Source organism: Podarcis bocagei, assembly GCF_964188305.1.
Source record: "Podarcis bocagei genome assembly, chromosome: 1".
NCBI lineage: Eukaryota > Metazoa > Chordata > Lepidosauria > Squamata > Lacertidae > Podarcis > Podarcis bocagei.
The window spans coordinates 105,462,222-105,487,052 of record NC_138125.1 but is presented as its reverse complement, the minus strand read 5'-3'; the positions used below and the strand labels follow the sequence as shown (position 1 = coordinate 105,487,052).

Here is a 24,831-nt window from a genome sequence, read left to right as displayed (position 1 = left end):
ATGTATTGCCATCTAAGCCAATGGAAACAACTTTCAGTTAAAATAGATGTATGTCATCAATATAAACTAAAAAGGGAAACTACAAATGCCAACTAGTAGCTGGTTATTTATAATGAAGTTCTTATAAAAGCACACTACTCAAATGAACATTAATATAGTTTATTTAAGGTCCAACAACAACAAAATAACACTTCTCAAATGATGTAGGAATAAAGATTGGCTTAGGCAGTTGTAACATTATAATTACAACCCAAACACACACACTTTAGGCACAATCCTATCCTTGAGTGCTGGTTGAGAGGCTCTTGGGATCTGGTGGAAGTCCTGCTTCTTGAGTAGAATACAAGATACATTGCAGGCATGACAGATACAGTACTCCCAACAGAACTCAATTCCAGTGGTGAAGATACCACAACACTAATTTGGTGCATCATGGTTTTACTATTCATATATACACAAAGGGTGTTCAGTATATTTTGTAACTTTACCGAGAATGAATACAATGCAAAAATATAAGCTATTGTTCAGCTTAAGGTGAGCATAACAGATGTGTAAATAAAATTATTAAAATACTATGTTTAGACTGAGGGTGGAATTCAATGTCGCACTACTTTTCTTCTGTGCAACCATTTAAGCTTGCCAGACAGAATGAACCCTCACCTCTCCGTGTACACTGTCCCGGGCGTCCCCTTAGCACTACCCCGAGCCAATTGGGGGCACATGAGGAAAGAAAGATCAAGGTGAATTGTTCATGGAATGGTGAACAGTGGCCTTTGAAGGCCATAATCCTAAACAAATAGATGAAGGGCTAAGTTAGTGTACTCATTGTGTATCCCATATTAAACAATGTTTCAAGAGTTTAAGCACAGCTGAAATTCTCTTCATGACCCAGGATATAGCCAACCCCAACTGCAATCAACCCTGAAACAACTGGTGCTATTACAAACTATCCCAAATTGTCTAAAAAAGATGGCAAAACTCTGAAAAGGGGGGGTTCATTCATAACCATCCATTATTTTCATACAAAAGGTGACTGCAAGATGGGTTCCCTAGAACTTCACATAACAAAGGATTGATTAATCAAAGAAGTTTTTGGAACAGTTCCACTCCTGTTTTTCTAACACTGGCATTCTGTTTCCAGAGGTTAAATTCAACTCAAGGCAGTTCTTCCCAATAACTGGCTCATAGCCATCACCTCAGGAGATCCTTGGAGACTGTTTGGCTCTTCCTTGACAACACACACATGCACACCTCACTATTAAGGAGTGAGGCCTTGAGCATGCATCTTATAATCCCTTTATAGCCCTTAGAAATTACTACCTATTTTGATGTTTTAAATCCCAGGTATGAAGACAATTTGCTGACAATGAAGCACAGACAAGGCAGCAGTAGATTGGGCTCATAATCAAACACTTGAAATTTGGCAGGCATTACCAGCTTGAAAGACAAGCAGAATAAATGCACTGAAATTTATGGCAATTAAACAAATTTTATTTTAATCCTTTGTCAATTTCTTAATGAATAGCAAAGCATTCTGAATGCCCCTAGTATAATGTTTTCTCTATTACAGGCAACTCCCCACTTGCACACAAACTACCGTATTTTTCGCACCATAGGACGCACTTTTTCCCTCCTAAAAAGCAAGGGAAAATGTGTGTGCGTCCTATGGAGCGAATGCAGGGGGGAGGCAGGCGGGAAAAGCCCTCAAGAGCCGCACACAAGCTTCCTGGGCTCTTGCGGGCTTTTCTCTAGGAGGGAGAAGGGACTGACTGGATGCAGCAGTCCCTTCTCCCTCCTGGGGGAAAAGCCCCCAAGAGCGGCACCCTCTTTAAAGGCTGCGCGGCTCCTGCGGGCTTTTCTACGAGGTGGGGGAATCCCCCCACCTCCCAGAAAAGCCAGGAGAAGCCGCGCAGCCCCTTTAAAGAGCGCGCGGCTTCTGCGGGAGGTGGGGGAAGCTGCAGCAGATTCCCTCCTCCCGGGCTCCCTTTGAAGCGGCAATGTGGGAGGGGAGCAGCTTACACTCGTGTAAGCAGCTCCTCTCCCACTTTCCTCCTTCAAAGCAACTACGGAGGGGGGAAGGAAGGGGACCATGGATCCTCCGCTGCTGGAGGCTGCAGCGGATTCCTCCTCCGTAATTGCTTTGAAGCAGGAAAGTGGGAGGGGGGCAGTTTACACTCGTGTAAGCAGCTCCTCTCCCACTTTCCTGCTTCAAAGCAACCACGGAGGAGGGAAAGAGGGGACCCATGGATCCTCTTAGCTGCTTGAGGCTGCAGCAGATTCCCTCCTCCCGGGCTCCCTTTGGAGCAGCAAAGTGGGAGGGGAGCAGCTTACACTCGTGTAAGCAGCTCCTCTCCCACTTTCCTCCTTCAAAGCAACTACGGAGGAGGGAAGGAAGGGGACCATGGATCCTCCGCTGCTGGAGGCTTCAGCGGATTCCCTCCTCCGTGATTGCTTTGAAGCAGCAATGTGGGAGGGGAGCAGCTTACACTCGTGTAAGCAGCTCCTCTCCCACTTTCCTGCTTCAAAGCAACTACGGAGGAGAGAAGGAAGGGGACCATGGATCCTCCACTGCTCACGGCTGCAGCGGATTCCTCCTCCTTGATTGCTGGGAGTTTCTCTGGGCAGAAATTCCCTCAGCTTAAGTGGGGTGGGGGAAGTGTGGCAGGTAGGGGGGTACTGAGAGACACATGTCTCTCAGATGAAAATTGGGAGTGGGCATTGTGTGAAGTGGCTGTGGATCTCCTGCCGCAGAACTATAGGACTGTATAGAGTTGGGAGGGCCACCCAAGGGTCATCTAGCCCAGCCCCCTCACAATGTAGGAATCACAGCTAAAGAACGCCAGGCAGATGGTCCCCCAACCGCTGCTTAAAAGCCTCCAGTGGTGGAGACCCCAAACACCTTCCGAGGTCATAGAATTGCAGGGTTGGAAGGGAACCCCAGGAGTCATCTAGTCCAGCCCCGGTGGACAGCGGGCGCAATCCATCCCGTTACGCAAGACTAAAGATGCTGTGCAAGGCTAAAGAAGAAGCCAAGGCAGTGAGCGGGATGGATCGCGCTTGCTGCCTTGTCTTCTTTAGCTGCACTGGAGAGGTTTAGCTCCTGGCTGGAGAGGTTGTGCGGCTATGGATCCCGCGCACTGTCTTGGCTTCTTTGCTCTTTGGGGCTGGGGGGGGGAACCCGGGCTTCCCCCGCAGCCCCGAGAAGCTCTGGGAGAAGTGGACAGGCTGCATGCAGCCTGTCCGTTGCTCTTTGGGGCTGGGGGGGGATAATATTTTTTTCCTTGATTTCCCCCTCTAAAAACTAGGTGCGTCCTGTGGTCCGGTGCGTCCAATAGAGCGAAAAATATGGTACTTACATGTGCGACCCTGGAATGTAACTCCCACATAAGTGAGGAGTCGCACGTACTGTCTAATACAAAGCTATAGCTTACTGGATAGTTTGTGGATCACACAAAGATGATTCTAACATGTACTTTTAAAAATGAGCATACTTGTTTGAAGAGAGTTTATACTTAAAACATGTACCTAAACTCTTTCTATTTTGCACACTAACTGCAATACGTTATGTAGAAAAACCCTAGAGTAGATAGCTTAGGATAAATATGGTCAGTATGTGTCATTTTGGTTTCTTTTTAAATATAATGAACTAATCCAGGAAGAAGGCTGCAACACACACAACACAATTTAATAGAGTAGAAATGTCAATGTATTAGCTAAAAGCATATAAACTTCATGTTACATTTGAACAGCAAGGGGCTCACTCATTCTTACTTATGTAAGGAAAGGGCTACAGGTATGCTATAGCTACAAGTTCACTAGCAAGTTTGAAGGGAGGGTGAATTCTCTGAAGAGCAATAATAAAGAGAGCTGTCTGGTGTATAATGGGAGGAGCATGAAGATGTTAGTAAAGAAAGTGAAAACAGCCTAGAATCAGCTTAGTTGCAGAAAACAATTTGCATGCAACAAGGACCCAGGTTCAATCCCTGGTATCACACAGAAAGACCTGAAATGTTGGAGAGTCACTGCCGGACAGTATACAATGGGAGCTATCAGGATTAATGGATAGCTTGTTCCTCATAAAAACAGGGTAAACAACAAAACCCACATCTCTCCTTATACACTGGGATAATTAGAGCAAGCAAGCACTTTATTTTATTCACATCAATGGTATTCCTGCAACCCAACCAGATGTTATATGGGAGATACGCAACAGGATTTATTGTCTGAAAGGTTTAAGCTTAAAATGGCAGGAGGGATGGGCATATTATGGATGCTTTCCAGCACTAGGATTACTGTATATTACTAATTGTGGCCCTCCAGATGTTGCTGGACTACATCTCCCATCACAATCCCTGCCCACTGGCAATACTGTCAAGGGCTATAGGGAGATAGTATCCCATAAAAGTCACAAATTCCCCAGCCCTGGTATAGGAAGGTCTCTCTCATCAGCATGTGATGCTTAAGAGCATCCTAGACAATATTTTATGCTGCCTAAATGGTTTCTGAAAGAAACCCACATTTTTGAAGTGGAGATTACTCAGTATTGGCACTGGTACTAACAATTGATTTGTACTGAAGATCACTGTGGTGAATATAAAGTACACTATGACAATGCAAGGAGTTCATCTTTAAAGAGAAATATTAATCTTTTCAAATTATCTATAAAGCAATACTATAAACACATCGGGCTCAAGGACCCTTTGCCATTTTTTGGTCTACATTTTGGTAGTGAATATTTGTACAAAACATTTAACAGCATTTGCAGAACCTGGTAACTATTTTTTCCAGATGTCTTTCAAATTAACTAAAATATGCTGCACTGAACTTTTATCAAAAAGTGGGATAAAACCACCAAGATCTCCCCAACTCCTCTGCTTATAAACCATCCTAGCCAAAGGACAACAGAATTGTTCATCTATACAAGATTATGAATAATCTAGTTCTCCAGTATTACTTAATCAGCACTATTTTAAAGCAGAGGCACACCTTGGCATCTCTCCTACGAACAATGAAACATTATTGGTATTGGTTCCATAAATACTCTTCAGCTCACCAGCGATTTAAAAACTGAAGAGGAATGAAATAAGACCATACTAGTTCTCAACATGGATAAATTACTGCTCCAAGCATCCTGATACCAGTGTTAGAAACTGGGATAGAAAAGCTAGGAGCCAAATGACTTCTGGGACCTCGGTTGTGGGAGCCAAAACGGAATGTCTAGTCACCATAGGAGGGGGGGCATGTTTGGCAAGACTTTTTATTTATTATTTTGAAAAGCATGAACTAGTGTGCAATTCACATATGGAACACATTGTTAATATCACATTTTTAAGCAAAAATTGTTACTACATGTTTAATTTGGTGTTTACAATAAAAATATTGGTACCATACTTCAGTTTTCAAAACACTCTACTCTTTATTTGTGAAACTCCTTAACATACTGTCTATCCTTAAAAGATACTTTGAGGCTTCATAGCACATACATTTCAGTAATCCTTGGGTGTCAGCCAGGTGCAAAAAAATGGCACCCAGACTTTCTGAGGTGCTCACAAATGGAGGATATTTAGGCACAAAATGCACCTGGCGCCTGCTAATTTTGAACCCTGAACTGAAATCAATAGAAGTTTGAAAGTTAGTTTTTAAGGTCTTTAAAATGCATTGACCAACCTATTTTTAAACAACTAAAGCCAACATCATGAGTTTCAGTGGGAAAATATTTTGTTTTGATTGGCAGGCAAGGGTTTTAATCACAGTGATTATTTTCCCAGGGCACTCCAATCATAGTGAAGGGATGTTGAACTCCTTCCCAATCACTTGCCATTTCCTAACAATTAAAAATCCATACTTCAACAATCAATTTGTTTTCAAACCACTGTTCGTTCTTTCCTCCCCATATGTCTTTGCTTAGATATTCTGAAAACTTTAAGAGGGCTCACATTATATGATCTCTGCATATTCTCTCTCCCTTAGTTCAATTGTTGGATAAGTCATATTATTTATTTGTTCATCTTTATTCAAATCCTTCCTTTTTTCCAACAAACACCTACTATAATTATTTGCTTTTCATTCAGTTCTATTCTTTTTCCTTGTTTGTGCAAACTTCTCAGAGTCCACCCACCATCCTGCTGATACATATGTTTAGTTTTTTTTCATTGTGAATTGTTTCCCTGCCCTGGTTTTACATTGTTTGTTCAAAGTTTCTAAACATTCTTCCATTCTCCCTCTCAGACTTCTAAAGGTAAAGGTAAAGGGACCCCTGACCATTAGGTCCAGTCGTGACCGACTCTGGGATTGCGGCGCTCATCTTGCTTTATTGGCCGAGGGAGCCTGCGTACAGCTTCCGGGTCATATGGCCAGCAGGACTAAGCTGCTTCTGGTGAACCAGAGCAGCGCACGGAAACGCTGTTTACCTTCCTGCCGGAGTGGTACCTATTGATCTACTTGCACTTTGATGTGCTTTCGAACTGCTAGACTGGCAGGAGCAGGGACCGAGCAACGGGAGCTCACCCCGTCACGGGGATTCGAACCGCCGACCTTCTGATTGGCAAGTCCTAGGCTCTGTGGTTTAGCCCACAGCGCCACCCGCGTCCCTCCTCAGACTTCTACTTTCCCCTTAAATCAGCTAAACCTGCTTGTCCCTTAAAGGAGCTCCCGGTTGTGTTGCTTATTGGTAAGACTACTACCTTGCACTTACTCAAGGCACCTGCCTCATATTACCACTTCTCAGACTGTCCGCTGAACATATAGGGAGGTGAAGTGTTTTCTATTTTATTCATCTTCCAAAAAAAGAGAGAAGTCTTCCCTTGCAAAGAATCACTCCAGCTAACATTCTGAAAGCCGGTAAGCTTCACTACCTCAGAAGGGACAAACATGCCTGAAAATTGCACCCAATTTTGACAGAAGATAAAAAAGCTAGATACTTTTAAAACCTTAAAGTTTTGAGCAAAGAGCTCTGGAGGGAATCTGCCTGCAAAGAGCTCTGGAGGGATCTGCCTGCAATTTGGCAGTCTTAATGCATTCAAGAGGGGGTCATTTTGCCTTTAAATATCATCCTGTGAGATCAGAGATGGAAGGTACCCTGAGGAACATCTAGTTCAAACCTCCTTCAATGCAGGAATATGCAGCTGTCCCTTATGGGGATCGAACCTGCAACCTTGGTGTTATCAGCACCACGCTCTAACCAACTAAGCTATATTATACTTCTTATATAGCCACTTTTGATTCCCAATTATGGGGGGGGGGGCACACACAGATAAGAGGCAGGGCTTTTGATTTAATCAATTCTTCCTGAGATAGAAGGTTCACTTCAACTGCAACACTAATGCAGGCCTCAGCCAAGATGGCACTGCCTTCAAAAGATGCCTCTTTCTTGCTGGAGAAATAAAATGGTAACAATATCTGAGGAGATGAACTTGCAGCAGCAGAAGTAATAAAGGAGCTTATTAAAAATACTTAGAATGAACTAATGCTTCCACTGAAAACAAAACTGACAGAATTTAACATGTGGCTTGATTGTTTAACAGAAACAACTACAGCAACAAAATAATCAAGCCAAATCTTAGCAAGATCAAACAATTACAAAAAGAAAATGAAGATACATTCAACAAGCTTGAAGATGCAGAAAAATCAAAACAGGAGAATTAATTTACGTTTTCATTTTTTTGTAGAGAGAGTAGAACAGAAAGATCCTGCACAATATTTGCCTCATGCTTAAATCACTGCTTCCAGACCTCATAACCTCTGTTGATTATTCTGAACTGGAACACAGAGCACTTAGACTCAAACTAGGGGAAAGAACTCTCCTCCCCCTGTCATGTAACCGTCTGCTTTGCCCGATACAGGAAGAAGGAGGAAGCATGTAAAAAACCAAGGAACCTAATATCCATAACTTATAAAAGCAATCCAGTTATGGTGATGCAGGATCTGGCTTCTGAAACACAGGGGGGGGGTGGAAAGGAAAAATCTATGTGCTTGCATGATTAAACTGCAAGAAGCTGAAATTAAATATCGCTGGGGCTTCCTCTGACATCTTATTGCCATGAGAGGATCAAAATGCCTCACATCAACAAATAGACTGGAAGCAACAGATCTCCACAACACTCCTGGAATCAACCTACTTCTGGAATGACAACAAGAGGCGGCAATGGAAGAAGAGAATGCTGAATTTTCTGATGGATGTTGGGAGGATACAAACTGGAGCAAAAGTTCCAGCAAACGTCTCACGCATAACAACAGAGGAGACTACTACAACACACAAAGCAGCTACATCCTAGATCCTCCAGATATTGTTGACAAGACTTAACTTGTGACTTTAACCAAATCTCAAGGAGAATGGTATCCTGGTTACAGGTTAGTCTTTAACACTAGAAACAGTAACAGTGAACATGAGGGGAATTAGTGATCCTATAAAAAAGAAATGCCTATACATACAAGCCACAAATTGCCTTTGTATCTCTTGTTAAAACCCCCAAGGGAAAGTAAAATCTTCAGTGGTAATTGGTTTCAACACCAAGTGACAGCACCAGGTTCAAGTAAAGGACAGGGTGGTAGCAGTCATTTTTGGCAAAGGAATAAACTTTAAAATCCATTCAATACTGAAATACAAGAATGGTATTTTTTTAACCATTCATTGTCCATTTAATAATAATGTAAACTGTTAGATCCCTATATGCACCAAACTCAAAATGACTTGACTTTATTTGAAAAGTTTTATGTAAATTAAATAAATTTGCTGATGGAAAAGCCATACTATAGGGTGACTTTGACCTTAATGTAGGGGGAGTCTCTCTAAAAGATTTGAGCAAGGGCGACACCAGGAGGAACTTTTTAGAAGATAAAGACAATTGGCCTATTACAGTCAGAACCAGGTTTGCAAACCATGTCCCATTATCACGATGCAATGTCTAAATGGATAGACTGCAAGTTACAGCCATCACTCCAGCTCCAGAAGCTACTGCACTTTGAGGTGCAGGGAGCAAACTTACAAAGCGGAATGCATGGAAGAAGAAAGCTGACAAAACAATTCCATTTTATATTTGGAAGTTTAAACCATGATTTGGCCTGACATCTCAACCAAGTTAATGGTTTGAAAAAATGGTCATTGGCTTTTAAAGAACATGGTTTTCTAGTTACGGCAGTAAGATTTAAAGTTACTTGTCAAACTGCTGATGGCACACTACCGCAACGTAACAGATCCAATAAGCTGCTGAAAACCGATGCACAAAGTACACAGAAAACCAACATCTGAGGAATATAAACAGAACTGCCTTACAGTGTTAATTGCACATATTCAGTAGCACACTGCTAAGGGAAAAGGTTGGGAGGTTGCGATCTCTTTTGGCACTGGCTATGGTCCAAACTTCCCACATCCCCAAGAGTACTCTAGCAGTTCCTCACACTGAAAGCCACAACCAGCTAGACAAGAGAATCTGCTAGAAGATCAGAGTGGACTGAGTTAAATCAAGGCAATTTCAAATGCATCCTGAAGCTGTAGCGGCCAACTTAAATCACTGATTTAATAATTTCCCATTGGTGCTTTATATTTTCCAATACAAATAAGTGATTCACCACTTCTGATATAACTGAACTGCAAGTCTAATCCAGTCCACCAAGCCTTTTTTTGCTGGTCCAGCAGAACTTAGCCCAGGGCCAACAGCACTGAACAAAATACCTCCTATCTGCCACTGATCAAAGTAGATCAGAGTGTTCCAATATGTTCTGATATTTTCCCAAGTGCTTGCAAAACATTGGAATGCTCAATACGCATAATAACAGATTGGAACACTCCAGAAACAGGAAGGAACACTCCAATCAATAGCAAGTAGAGGTTCAGCACCACCCAAATCAGCAATGGTAAAAGGGGTCATGTAACACTGTATCACTGGATGGAGTGGTTTAAACTTCTGCTGCATGTCTCATGTGCATGAATGTGGGTGGCCATACCCATCACCAGCATAAAGTCCCCAAGCCAACTGCAGCAAAAACAGTGGCCTTCTAGGTATTATTAGACTCTAATTCCCCCATCAATCTCACCCAGTACAGCCAACAGCCAGGGGTGATGAGAGCTATAGCCCAGCAATATCTGGAGGATCAAAAGTTCCCCACCCCTGAGCTAACCTGGAGTTGCCAACTTTTCTGGGTCAGCAGGCACATGCGGGGGCCAGTCTTAAAATAGCTGCCATGGGGGCATGTCATAACAAAATTAGAGAGTACAGTCCTTGCTTCTCCCCTCGCCACAACCTCACACTTGCCATAAGGTTGTGCACGTGCGCGCGCACACATCATGCGCTGTTGCTGTCTAACAAGAAACATTCCCCAGTACCAGCAAAACATAGCCACACCACTCTCTCAGAGACTTCACATTGTGCCAAATATCTCTCCCGCTCTCTCTGTCCAAGTGCACAGCACACTGGAGCATACATACATCACATTCAGAAAACCCCCTCCACAGGTCAAGGAAATGCCTGCCATTCTCCCACCCCTTCAAAATATCTAAAAAATATACATGGGCCATCAATCACGTGTTGGTGATCCCCAACCTAATTGTTACTAAGAAGCAGCATCTTAACATACTAAACCAGCTCATAATCTCAGAAAGAAAACAGCACCCTTAAAGAGTCAGAAAAGCCACACTGTAGCCTGTGTTAGAAACTGTGATAGAAAAGCTAGGAAGCAAGTGGCTCTTGGAACCTGGATTGTGGGTGCCAAAACAGAATGTCTACTCACATTTGGGGAGTGGGTATCAGCAACACTTTATTTTTTTTTATAAGCATGCATCAATATGCAATCCACATAAGTGACACATTGTTACTATTTTAATAGAATTGTTAATAGTTGGTTAATTTTGTGTTTACAATAAAAATATTGGTACCATGCTTCAGTTTTCAAAACACTCTACTCTTATTTTTAAACTCCTTAACGTATTGTCTATCCTTAACATATACATTGAGGCTTCAAAGCACACACATTTCAGTAATCCTTGTGATAAGGCAGACCAGTATCACAGTGATTGTTAATACTGATTTTTTTTTTTTTTGGTATTGTATTTTCCTGCTATGTAATCAACCATGAGCAAGCTATGCCTCAAAAGGTGGCCTATGCAAATTTTTCTTGATAATTATATACCCAAGGCCATGTTTACACTTTTGTGGCATAATGATCCACAATCTTTGCCAAGAAAAACTGAATTTGAAGCTGCTTTGGTAGTCACAGGCAGGAGCAATAAGTTACACAAAAGGAGTAACCTTGCTCACTACAATTCCTACTAAGAACCCTCCTGCTTGGTTTCACAATCCGTTACACACACACACACACACACACACACACACGAAACTAGAAGCTTGATTTAAAAAGCTAAGTGCATTATTTGCTATGGACTGAAATATATATTTTCTTCCGTACAGTATTTGTACAGCACACACAATGCTGGCAAAACCAGTGGAAAACAGCATATAGATAACTAATTACACCTTTTAACTGTGCAATTAACAGTAGATGCACTCCTGCTGCTGCCTTGTGGGGCGAGGGGGTCTTTGGAGCCATGACACTGACACCAAAGCTCGGCAGCTGTTGTAACTGTTTTAAAGTTGGAGCAGCCAAACGAACAGCTCCGCATTTACAGTGCTGATGGGGCTCCAAGCAGCAGTCCCAAACGGTTCCTCTCCTCTGCAGCATCCCCGGCATCAACCGCCACCAGGGTTTGATAGTCATTGCCTCTGATGTTTTCCACCAAGCACCAAAAGATGTGTGTCTTCTAGTGCCGCGCTACCCTGCCAATCAGGTGATTTGCAGGGAAGTACAACAGCAAAGAGGTGCCTTTGGGTGCCCTGCTGCCCCACAGACCAACTGACTGGAGTTGCATTGCAGCCACATGGAGATGTTAGATACCCAACAATGACACCTGGACATCTGCACTGCCTCACAAAAGGTCTGTTGCCAGTCGCAAAATGCAACTGGCATCAGACTATTTTCAAACACTGACTATAACAGATAGTATCTTAAAGCCCATTGTAAAGTCTGCACAACAGGAAGCAAGTGTATCTCATTCGGGAATGTTCCATAATTGTGAAGCCACCACCGATAACATTTTTTATTCTCAGGTCTGTGAACCTAAATCGATCTTACTGGCAATCATGCAACAGAGGCAGTGGTTTTCAACCTGTGTGCTGTGGCACCCTGGGATGCCTTGAATGATGATCAGGGCTGCTGCGGGCAACAATGGCCTCTGTCCCTTTTCCCTTCCTTCCCTCCCTCCTCTGATGCCCTCTCGGGTCTCTTCCTCTCAAAGGCTTGCACAGCTGTTTATTGCAGAAGCCCTGGCTACAAGCTCTGCAGGTGTATGGTGCCTCTGAGAGGCACCTCTCTTCGGGGTTGGGGTGGGGACTCAGAGACCAGGGACAGCAGCAGCAACAGCCCGGAGAGCTCCCAAGGAGAGGGGAAAGGAGAGAAGAGAGGAGGCCAAGGGAACATTCTACAAGGGAGGGCGTTTGAAAAGGGTGAGAGGCTGCCAGCTCTGCAGGCAAGGGGTGACATAACTGGGCTCCTGAGCCCCACAGGGGTGCCACAGAAATAATGTAGTTGGTCAAGGGAGCCATGGAGTGTGTGTGTGTGTGTGTGTGTGTGTGTGTGTGTGTGTGTGTGAGAGAGAGAGAGAGAGAGAGAGAGAGAGAGAGAGAGATTTCCCTAGTGAGCACAATGGATGAAATTCCTAGTGGCATAAAGGGTGGATAAGAACAGAAAGGAGCCCTGCTGAATTAGAATAATGGTCTACCTAGTTCAGGACTAGCCAATTTCAAATGCATGGCTATGAGAAGCCTATAAGCAGGACATCAGCATGCTAGCACTCTCCAGCTGTTCCCCAGCAGCTGGTATACAAAGGTATGCCGGCTCCAGCCCTAGAAGTAGTATAGTCATCATCACAAGTTACCACTGAGAAGCTTATCCTCCATGTATTTGTCTAATTCCACTGTCTTAAGTTTGTGGTCATCAAACTTCTTGCAGTAGGGAATTCCACAGTATCACTATGAACTATGTAGCAAGATGGGTTTTCTGGATGGTTTGCATTATAATTTAACACATTTCTTACTAGCAAACAAGGCTAAAAAAATACCCCTGTTGGGACAGTTTCTACATGTTTTTAAATGTTTCCTCATTTGTGCTGCATTGTTAGCATACTCCTGCCTGCAATATTTACATCTACCTCTTCCCTTCAGTGGTTTCATTAGAAATTATGCCAAATGCTAGTGCTTTTTTCTGTTTAGGCAATATTATGATTCAGAGTAATCGAATGCACTACCAAAACAGATTTTAAACAAACACTTCCAAATTCCCCAGCTCCAGAAATGAAACAAGACACCACCCTGAAGTCTGTGTTTGCAGCAAGTAAAATAAAAATTAATAAGTTTCGCTTTAGCTTGCAGCCTCACACTCAATAAATAAGAATGTTACCTTTTGTATTGATTTGACAGGCACAGCAAAGAGATTAATTCAATTGTTTTACTTGATTACTGACTTGCTTGCTTGATTAGTTACTTAGTTAGTTATAGGTATTGTTTCTCTAAATATGTTCAAGGCGTAAAACAAACAATACAATTTGTAAATCCATTAAAAACCTGCATGATAATCATTCCTGATAAACTGATCTAAAAGTTTTGTATGCACTGTTTTATTACTCCTGACCCCAATTACAAATACAAATCAGTGACATATGGATTCCCTCACATACTTGCAAGTGGTAATCAAGTTTATTTTAACTTTGAAACTGCCAAGTTTGCCTAATAGATTATTTGCAATTAGCATCCCACTGAAATCAAAGGACAACCCGGTATAACATCATTAAGATATTAGTGGTTTTTATTTTCAAACCCTTTCCTGCAGGTCACAAGCTTATTTTTTCATTCATTATATGTTTTTACTTTGTGATCATATAAAACTATCTACATCGTGTACAGAATACAATGCATTAGGGCAAATAAAAAATAAAACAAAGCACTATGAAAACAAAATACCGTGTAAGCCAGGTAAGTTCACAAAGCGTACAATATGGGTCACATTCAGGAAAATGCTTGCTAGAACAAGTTTAAAACTGCTGCCTAAAACACACCTGGAGCCAAAAACACAGATGATACCTGCCTAATCTCACTGGGCAAGGAGTTCCATAAACCTGGTGCCACCACACTGAATGCACTGCTTCTAGCTGAATTTGCCTTGCTACTTTGGTGTGGTTCAGACCGTAGTTTTTTTTAATGGTTTAATATGTATGAGTTAGCATGTTGGTGCACTGCTCAAAAGTCTGCACTCAGCTCCTCTGCCACTCCTGCTGTACTAAGGCGAAGATTCTGTTAGTACAAGGTTTCTCCTGGCTTGACAGAATCTTCTTCTGCTCTCCTCTCCCTACATGCCTCCTAAACCTACTATGGGGTTCTCCCAACCATACAGAGCAGATTTGGGTATAGTGCAGGACATACATGATGGAGTGGAGAGTCCCATTGTGCCAGAGGTAATCACTGAAGTACAACAGGTTAGTAGAATTCTATCCCTGGTTTGTTTTTCTTCAAACCACGAGGAGTAGACAGTATTTCTTCTTGGCTTACTGCTGATAGTTTGTTTGGCAGAAACAAACCACAAGCCTAGGTTCACATGCAGCAAGGCAGGCTCTGGTTTGTTTCCTCCCCAGTGCAGCAGCTGGGAAACAAAGCACAGATTTTTAAGCAGAAGCTATGGTTTATTGTGATATGTGAGCCAGACCACTGTGCCAATGTTTTCATTAAGCTACCCACCGCCCTCTCCCAACTCCAAGCAGGAAAGGAGAATAGCATTCTGCTCATGACTTTCACCAGAATGCAACTGGTCACCTTCCACTTCAAAGAGGGTATGAATGGAATCCATGGTTATTTATAATAGTTGATCAAAAAGAGACAGCTCTTGCGGGCACTGAGAAATGCAAAGGAAGAGGTGAAGATGGCTGCAGAGCCTGCTCCTGCTGAACTTTTCCTTAATTTTCCTTTTCCTTACTCAACACCAATCCACTCTAGCTGGGCTTTTCTCCCTCCACCTCCCACAGCCATCTACCACCTTCCCTGTGGGAAGAGATCCCAATGAGCTTTAAAGTATATTAACATGATGAGCCTTTTGTTTAAGCATTAGCCTGGCAACCATATACATCTAGGAATTGCATTAAGGCAGGTGCATGGACTTCCATACAGACTAGTGAGCAGGCTGGCAAAGGGCAAATGGAGAGCTCACTCCCTCTTCCATGTCCAGCATGGAAAGTAAGCACATAGGTATAGGAAGGAATTCCTCTCTTCCATGCCAAGCACAAAACCACTCTTCTCCCAATTCCAAGTAGGCTTGGTAAAACAATGCAAGCTTTTGTTGACTTATTTACACTGGTACTGCCGACTGCAGTTTAAAAAATGTATTTTAGTATTACATGCAAGCTGCACTGGAAATATTTGTTTCTTGAAATAAATGATGCAAGTAAGTAAATATTTAGGCAGAAAAAGCAGCCTTTAACTTGTATTTAATAGACAGTTAAACATTTGACAAGACAGATTGCATTCATACATGATCTAAACAAAGTTTCATTTTTAAGGGGAAATTAATTTTAAAACATTTTAAATAAAAAAAAATCAAAGGGCCACTTCTTTAAAAAAAATGTTTTACCCACCCTGTACAGCTTAGGGTTCCCTCCCCACAAAACTTTACTAAAAGCACAATAAGAGGCTAACAAGACTTGTGTATCCCAAACTTGTCTTTAGAAAAGGAACTTAGGTTTCCTAACAGTAAACAAACAAGCTAAACAGAATGATCAACACAAAAGTGAGACACTGAGACAAGCAGAATTTGAACTAAATGTAAAAGGTATTCCCTCAAATACCCTAAAATGAACCGCATTTCTAATACTTGGCAGAAGTCCAAATGGTGCCAGGTGGACCCCTTTGGGCCTGTCAACAAATGCAGTGTCACGATCAAGAAACAACTAAACCGTGTGCCTCCACATTGTATATTGGGTCACACACAAAAAAGGGATTTCTAGTTTTGACCTAAGCATTGAGATACGTGATGTGAGTGGACTCTGTCCTCAATATAATTTGCTTCCCAGTCTGTTTAGGGCCTTAAAAAGGTCAGCACCAGCACTATTAATTTGGCCAGTGATACGGAAGGGGGGGCATGTCTTCTTCACCTCCTTCTTCGCTACAATATATCCATTTATTTCCAATTGTCAATGTCAAAAGGGACTAAAATCTATAAAATTCATAGAAAATCAACGTGCCAATTTGCTCAATTTCTCTAGGACTCCATGACACCTCCCCTGTCCTCCATAATCCCTCAAGCAAGGTGTCAAGACCCTAATCCTGTCAAATCACTCTGCCAAGCCTTTCCTCCGGGCAAGGCCAGGTGGCAGACCATGCATACATGGACCATTGTCTTCTCATCAGGTACTCAGGATGTGCTTATCTGCGCATATCTCCAGCTCTGCATATTCCCCCCTCCCTCCTCCATATGTTAATCCTGTGTGACCCAACCTCTTCTTAATGTATTCATGATGTAACTGGGATGTATTTTGCACTGTATTCTGGGACACGGAGGGAAATTTCAAAAGTTCATGTCACCCCTTTCTCGCTGTTCAATCTCGCCTTGAACCCGTTGCGCAATAAACTTGGATCTTCTGCAGTTTGCTCCTGTCTCCGGCTGAGCTCATTTTCTTCCGCAGGGACCCGTGGACCTAGTCCAACGAGCTGGGTGGCAGAGTAGCCCCGCACCCAGATTTTACCGTAACACCAGAAACAAAGTGGTAATCAATGCAAATAGTATAATACCAAAGGAACATGCAAATTATCACAGCAGCCCCATGAACAGTATCTTACAGTTGTCATATATGGATGTTATCAAGGCATGAATCCAGAAAGGTAACTACTAGTGAGGCAGCCAAAATTGATAAAAAGGTTATTGCTGCATTCTGGACACCCAGTTGCAGTAGCATAATCATAACACCTTAAAGGGTTTTTTATTATTACTATCATCTAGGAAGACCTAGAGCTAGGACACCGTAACATACTTAAGCAGCTTCCTCAAGTAGGGAACGTAGGGAACTAGGCAAAAATCTTCCAAGTCTGGTAATCGCTTATTTACAAAGCAACTCAAAGCATGTTGGTTGTGCAGTAGGGATCCTAACTTCATTCAGCAATGCAATAATAATCCCTCTCACACAGTCAGTCAAAGCTACTCTAATTGATCTAGTGAGCCAGGAAGGGAAAGTTTAACGTACAAGTAGTAAGTCACACTTCTCCAAGATCCTTTCCATAACCTTAGGCTACATAAACTGGTAAGAATCTATCTTAAAAAAAAAAGACTTGTAAGAAGGAATAAAAGATACAGTAAGCACCAACTCTGTATGAGTAGAACCCATGTCAAAACAGATGCAAGCAATTTATCTGCAAAGTGTTTTAAGAGTGGCCATAATACGCCAATATTTCTTGATTCCAGCCTTGGAATCAAGCTGAAGATGACCCCCCTCCCTAACTATTTGGAAGAGTTTCAATAGATATTTAACAGTGATTAAAAACAAGATTTCTTTAATACCCTCTGCTTTAAAATTGCTTTAGCTATTTTAGATTTCTATTGTTAATTGTTTTCTATTTTTTATGTAAACTTCCTAGACAACTTAGTAGGATGGGTGGTATACAAATGCAATGAAACACTAAGATGTAGGGCTAAATACCAAAACATTACCAAGCAGTGCTCCAAAAGTTGTGCAATGTCAGCAAAATTTGCTGCAAACTGCAGGCTCATGCCTGGATACTGTGGTTCTCAGAAGCACTAGTGGCTATAATAGCTTTCTCCGACAGGTGCTAAAACAAAAGGCAAGTGAATTTCTCATTTTTAAGTACAGTCGTACCTCCTTTTGCGTCTGGGATCAGTTCTGGAGCCCTGGATGCTGGACGAAAGGGACACTCAACAAAGTGCTGCTCTGAGCACGCACGAAGTGAGATTTAGCGCTTCTGCACATGCGGCAAACCCGGAAGTAACCGGTTCCGGTACTTCTGGGTTTGCTGCAGACGTTTGATGAAATGGACCCTAAATGGGGCACACTTAAAATGAGGTATGACTGTACATGGCCTATGTGATATATATATATATATATATATATATATATATATATATATATATATATATATTCCTAAAGTGTTTAAATAACTCCAAAAAGAAGAAAACTTTAATTGCTCTGAATGAGAAATATAAAAAGGAATTAATAGCGGCTGAAGTTTCTACTGCAGCATGGTCAAAGTTAAAATTCAACCTTGTACATCTGAAACAATAATACGGGAATACCGTACTTTTTGCCATTATATATGTCTCATGTGGCACTGTGGGTAAAACCTCAGCGCCTAGGACTTGCCGATCGCATGGTCGGCGGTTCGAATCCCCGCGACGGGGTGCGCTCCCGTCGTTCGGTCCCAGCGCCTGCCAACCTAGCAGTTCGAAAGCACCCCCAGGTGCAAGTAGATAAATAGGAACCGCTTACCAGCGGGAAGGTAAACGGTGTTTCCGTGTGCTGTGCTGGCTCGCCAGATGCAGCTTGTCACGCTGGCCACGTGACCCGGAAGTGTCTGTGGACAGCGCTGGCTCCCGGCCTATAGAGTGAGATGAGCGCACAACCCTAGAGTCTGTCAAGACTGGCCCGTAGGGGCAGGGGTACCTTCACCCTTTACCTTATGTCTCATGTAGACTCCATTAAGACATAAAGCCACAAATGAAATAGCATAAGCTAAAGTACTTTCATTAATTTATATAGTTATGATAATTTAGAACAGCCTTCCCCAACCTTGGACCCTCTGGATGTTTATGATTGCAGCTCCCATCATCTCTGTACATTTTGGCCAAGCTGGCTGAGGCTGATGCACAAGCTGGAGTCTGATACATCTGAATGAAAGAAGGTTGGGGAAGGCTGATCTATAAAGTCAGTATAAATTAACCTCCTGAAATTTATATTTAAGATTGATAATTAGAACTGTAATTGCTCAGTGTTAAAAAGAAAACGGTAAGAGAATTTTTAATTTTCATTTAGTAAGTTTGAGAAATTAGTGTTTATTCTATGCAAGTATTATGCTATTCAACCCAATTGCTCAACACCTTCAAAAATTCCCCTTCAAAAATTAGATTGGTTCAAATCATAGTTGAAAGAACAGCAAGTTTGGCTTTTTTTATATCTGTCTTGCTATTTTGGAGTCACCAAGTTACAGTACCACAAAAAAGGTATGGTAAATTTTTGTCATAGTAAACTTCTCTAAAACAGTGCCATTCTACACACACTTACTCAGAAATAACCCCACAGTATTCAATGTGGCTTACTGTCAGCTACTGGTAAATGCCCATAAGATATCAGCTTAAAAGAGCAATCCTAACCCCCAGCCAATAACAGTGGCACTGAATGGAGCAACATTGCCATCAAAGCAGCCCAACTCTGAAGCTCACACCAGCAGCCAGGTAGACCTTGAGGAAGTGACTAATGCTGCTCATTTTGAGCCAGCCCCAGTTTGGTACAACAAAGAGGCCTAGATAGAGCCCACCACCAGTAGGAAGACAAGCATAGGATCCAGCAGGTCCCTGGCTGGTTCAGCTCTATCCCCTCTCACCCCCATAAACACCCAACTTGAGGGGGGAAGGTGTGTTGGCAGCAACTGGCATGGACGCCACAATGGGGACTTCAATGGTGGCAGGAGCTCCCTGCCAGTGAAGTCTGCTAAAGTTGCACTCAAACTCTCTGTTGTATCCAAGCTCACATTAACAGTGGGTCAGTGGTTTGGCTTGCACTCTACACCAAGAATAGGAACTGTTTGACGTTTACAACCAAATAATGCTGCAATGTCTAGCAATTCCCTGGGAGGTGGACCTTACGGAGGCAAACTTGTCAAATTTATGAAGAGCCCCAGTAAACTATTGGGAATGGCAATCAGCACGTGAGAATAAACATGTAGCTTCCTATATATTCCACCCAGGACTAGCATATTTTATGTCTTTGATTGTACCAGTAAACAATGAGGGATCTGTGAAGATCTTGAGCTTCCTTGGAGAACTACTGATTCCTTCCTAGGGTAATTCTTTATACCAAAGCTTAATTTGCAGTTTTCCCAGAAACCATGACAACTGAAAGTATAACATAGAAATGTGGACTACTAGACATCTGCCACATAGCCCCTATTTCTAGTACCTTAGGAAAAGATTTTCATAATCTTTTTACCTCAGTAAAATACCCATGTAAAGCATTTTAGAACAACCAAGAAAAGGGGCACATCTTGCTGATCAACAAATCTGTAAACAGATACAGATTTATGAATTTGTGTGCTAGAAAACCCCAAATATTTCTATGGAAATTTGCAAAGCTAAGGTTACATTTTTAGTTAGAATTGTTTAGCAAGCATAATGAACAAGGACAATCGTTTCAGTTACTCAAGCAATTTAAACAAGCTGAAATCTGAATCCCAAAGCTGTTAAAACAAATCTCATATCATGGTGGTTTCCCTTACAGCTGCAGTATAGCCATGCAGTAACCTCATAAAAAAACCAAAACTTCAATGTTTGTTGACAGACACAAAAGAGCAAAAGTTACACCAGTTATGAACACTCAAGGTTTGACAGTTCAGCAGCAACTATGAAACCTGTGTACTTTGAGCACTATTATAAAAACAACAATTTACAAAAATACTTTCAGTATACAAGTGCTGCATTAGGCAACAATTGGTTATTATATTTGAGAACTACCGAATGTTTTGTGATATTTGGCTGGGATTGTGGAGTATTATCAAAACTGTACTATTTACTCTTCCTTGATATACATAACAGTTCAGTTTTATTAGATGCACATTAGCCAGTGCTTGAACTAAATAGCTATAATTTTTTATGATAATCTACTAGTAATAGACAGTTACACGAGTATGCTTATAGAAACAATTTAATGATAACCACATTTATGCTATATCACTGTTGATACCTTAATTATTTTTAAGGTATGGAAAAGGCAAGTTGCTTCATTTTCTATATTCTAATTAAATATCTTGACTCATTTTCTTTGGCTGTAGCTTGACTCTAAAGATGTGTTTTAAAATTCAAATTTCTGTAATACTGTACATGGGGTAAAAACATATTCTTTAAAATACATATACACTGTGTGTTAAGACTATGCAATACAGTAGAAGAAAGCAATTTCTCCCTAACTTCATCTTGCATCCTTTCTAGACAAAAGGTATTCTCAAGAACTTGCCTCATCACTGGCTGGGGTTGTATGTCACTCTAATCAAACCATGGTTTACTAAAAACACGCAAGCTTCTGTAAAGGAATTCACAGATACTATGTGCATCCCTGGTCATTCAGTTTCTGATGCTGAGCTGAACTAAGATTTGGCTTAGTGTCATCTTAATCCAGACTCGTGGTTAGGTCTCTCCAAACCAACTAGGAACTGTAACCACGGTTTGCACTACGATTTACAGCTTGTGGTTTTGTCCATGAAAGCTAAACAGTGAGCTAGCTAAACCAGGCTCAGGAGGCACACTAAGCCAAACCATGGCTTATAACAGCAGCAGAACAACCAGGAAGAAGCTAAGTGCTCACAATCTCACGAGAGCCCACAGATTCATACCAAGTCTTAATTTGAATTAGCATGGTGTGTATACCAGGATACTTTCTTTGTTGAAGTTTACATGTGTAAACTGGTTACATGTCCTGGTGATGGGTAACCTACAAAACAGGAAGGCTAAAGCTCTTATAAGTGACCTTCTGTTAAACAACAACAAACCTAGCAAACTATTTTTAAGTTTTGCCTCCTTCAAAATTTGGACTAGGCACCTAGTACAAATGCGTTGTAAAAATGCAATCTACGATAAGCACACACTGTAGTCCTAACTCCTGAATGAATTTACAGATATTCACACCACTTCAACTACAAGATAAGGCACTCTTCTACATCATTACTAACACTGTTACTAGCTAAGAGGCTAAGATTGCTGAAGTCAACATTAATTTTCCAGAGATGTCTCTTCTATAGAGGCATGAGATGCCTATATACTTTTACTACTTTCTCAACTCTGTGGATATGTTTTAAAACAGATGTAAACTGCATTAAACATTCTACAGAATGTAAAAGAGAAGGCCACTGGTTTTACATTGGGTAATTACTGTATTCTTAAAAAGATGAGGTTGTAAGCTCACCCCTTTGCATTCTCAAAATTGCATTTACTCAGTAGTAAACCACAGTATGTTTCAAGAAAACAACTTTCCACCACTGCTTTAATTACACATTTTAAATGCAACTTTTCATTTGGTGCAAAAGAAGAAACCATTCCATATTAACTATATTTATTAAAAGTCAGTAACTTATTTCTTCAGAGTTTTGAGCAACACTAGTCAATATGTTTGAAGATAGCAAAAAGGCAGAGTAGGCCATCCATTCAGATGTAGTGGCTTTTTAGTAATATTCAATAGTTTCCCCAACTTTGTGTTTCAGTAAATTATATTCGCTCATGCCTATCCTTCATAGAAAAACAAACATGAAAAACATAGTCCACTGTGTTGTAAGCATATTTAAATGGCCAGTCTAAATGTTTTTCTAGAGTGCAAGACACATCCATAATTTCAGTTACAGAAGTTAAATCTGTTGCACTTCTTGCTTTAAAATGAGTGCGTTAATGTGAGCTGCTAGATACATTGCTAATAGCTTATACCCTGCTGCATACATCTTTTAGAAATGCCTTCCACAAAAAAGCATTTTTCTGCATGGTAACTGCTATGTACAGTATTCTATGAACTAAAGTCACTTAGGGAGCACTGAGTGGATGGCCTTTTGAATCAAATGTTTCTCTGACTTAGGTAGGTCTGAAACACTAAGCAACCAAGAATCTAGAACCTGCTTTCAGGTAAAGGTAAGCAGAATCAGTTCAAAATGTGAGGTTATCTAAGAGCATCCTGTGCTTCCCCCCTTGGAATTATGTTAAACCATTTATTGAAGAGAAAAAAGCAGACTTTTATTATAGCTGATAAAATGCAAATTGGAGCATGAAAATGTAAACAGATTCTATCTGAAGTATTTTATCTATAAGTAAAATGTTAAGAAACTGAATATTCTAAGCAACCTTTTCATATGGAATTTCAGAAATGTTTACAACACAGTTTACCCAATAAGGGCATCACTTCTTTAAAATGTATTGTAACTTTTCATTTGATGTAACAGTTTATGCCAAACTGTGTTATCCATTTAGCCATTTTGCCTTTACGTAAAATTCACAATCTCTTCAGTCTCTAGCACTGATCGCCATTTCACAGCACAGTCAGCCCACACGGAACAGATCAATAACATTACAGACACAAGACTAGACTGTATCCATTTAATAACCACAAGAAAGTGTACCATTCAGCAAAAACTCACACACATTACAAAACTGCTGGAGAGCAAGAGCTAGATAACAATGTAAATCAAAGTAAAATCATAACCAAATATGTCAATTATAAAATCTGTTTCTCTTTTCAACACTGAATGCATGTACCTAGGAAACTAAAGTACAACTATAGCATGCACATTTAGTGAAGGGAAAACCAAGAATAGCCACCCAATCCATTACTAACTAGTCAAAGTGCTGTGCATGAAGCAATTCTTTCAACCACTGCTTGCTACCCAGTAAAGCATTGTCATATGAGCAAAACCTGTTCAAACGTATTTATTATAATGAAAAGATTTTGTTGCAAAAGTTGAGGTTTACCATTTACTTTAGCACACACTACTTACTAGGTGGATATTAAAGGATTAGGAAAACCTAAAACCTACTGTGTGAAAAGTATTTTAAAGTGTATACCTCTCATCTAAGACCATTCAACACAACTTTCCAATTCTATATTTTTCATATTTGTATAAGAAGCTACTAATAAATTTTCAAAAGAGAAAGCTGTGAATATTAAAACCAAGTTACTGGTAAGTTACTATAATGCTGACAAACATGAAGGAATGGCTAACACTACAAATTATTAGCTTGCGCACTGGTAGTCTGTAAAACATCAGTAGCAGTAAAGCACAGTTGTGGTATTCCAAACAACACACACACTGTAGTGTCACTGCTGTTGACAAAAAAGTACAAAAAAATATTAATCCACATTTTAATTTAACAAATGATAATGCAAGGTAATGTTAAGGATATCAGAATACTGAAAGCTAAGTTGAGAAGAAAACTATATACTGTACACTTACCTGAAGAACAAGAGATAAGAAAAACAGCAAACACCAACTTTGTAGCAGCTCCCATTTTCCAAATAGTTAGAAATGATATGAAGTTATTCTATATATCCAGCTTTCCAGGTCCTCCAAATATGAAAATCCCTCTTTCACTTTATTAAAATTTTCTGTAAGAACATATTTGGAAAGTAGTGTCCATAAGAGTAAAATCAGATTTCAATACTAGTGTATCTAGGTCTTCCTTAGTGGATCCTCCAGTAAAGGGATGTATGTATTTGGGAACATACACGTCATTTGGCTTCTGTACAAACAGTGGCAAAATTCAATTCATAAGAACATATTAAGGACCCAGTTTAAAAGGTCAATAGTAAAGCAATTGACCGACTACTAAGCAAATTGCCTTGGAGCATTGTTTTCTTCACTTTAAAATCTGTAAAATATCCCCCAGGAGTACTGGAATCAGGCAAGTCGCACAGATATTAGTAAACAATACTTTCTTCTTCACGCCTCTTTAACAGTATGTAGTGTCTGGGTGAGAAATAGTTCCACATTAGTTTCAAGTGTCAGCACAAACCTGTTTTCAACGGAATGGGCAATAGTAAATTAATCCATT

At 40.9% G+C, this 24,831-nt stretch overlaps 2 protein-coding genes across 3 annotated transcripts in view; both read right to left on the bottom strand.

The window, feature by feature from the left end:
• The window catches only part of KIF5C (kinesin family member 5C), a 326,400-nt gene extending 320,274 nt beyond the window's left edge, over positions 1–6,126 (bottom strand). The window contains exon 1 of the mRNA XM_081167631.1: positions 6,115–6,126. The gene's annotated coding sequence lies outside the window, so the exon portion shown is untranslated. The remainder of the gene's footprint in view (positions 1–6,114) is intronic.
• ACVR2A (activin A receptor type 2A) overlaps positions 1–24,825 on the bottom strand; it is a 50,641-nt gene extending 25,816 nt beyond the window's left edge. For both annotated transcript variants that reach the window (XM_081167694.1, XM_081167695.1), the window contains exon 1: positions 24,234–24,825. In XM_081167694.1, coding sequence (XP_081023820.1) covers positions 24,234–24,288 — 55 coding nt within the window. In that variant the 5' untranslated portion in view covers positions 24,289–24,825. The remainder of the gene's footprint in view (positions 1–24,233) is intronic.
• Positions 24,826–24,831: the final 6 nt, after the last annotated feature.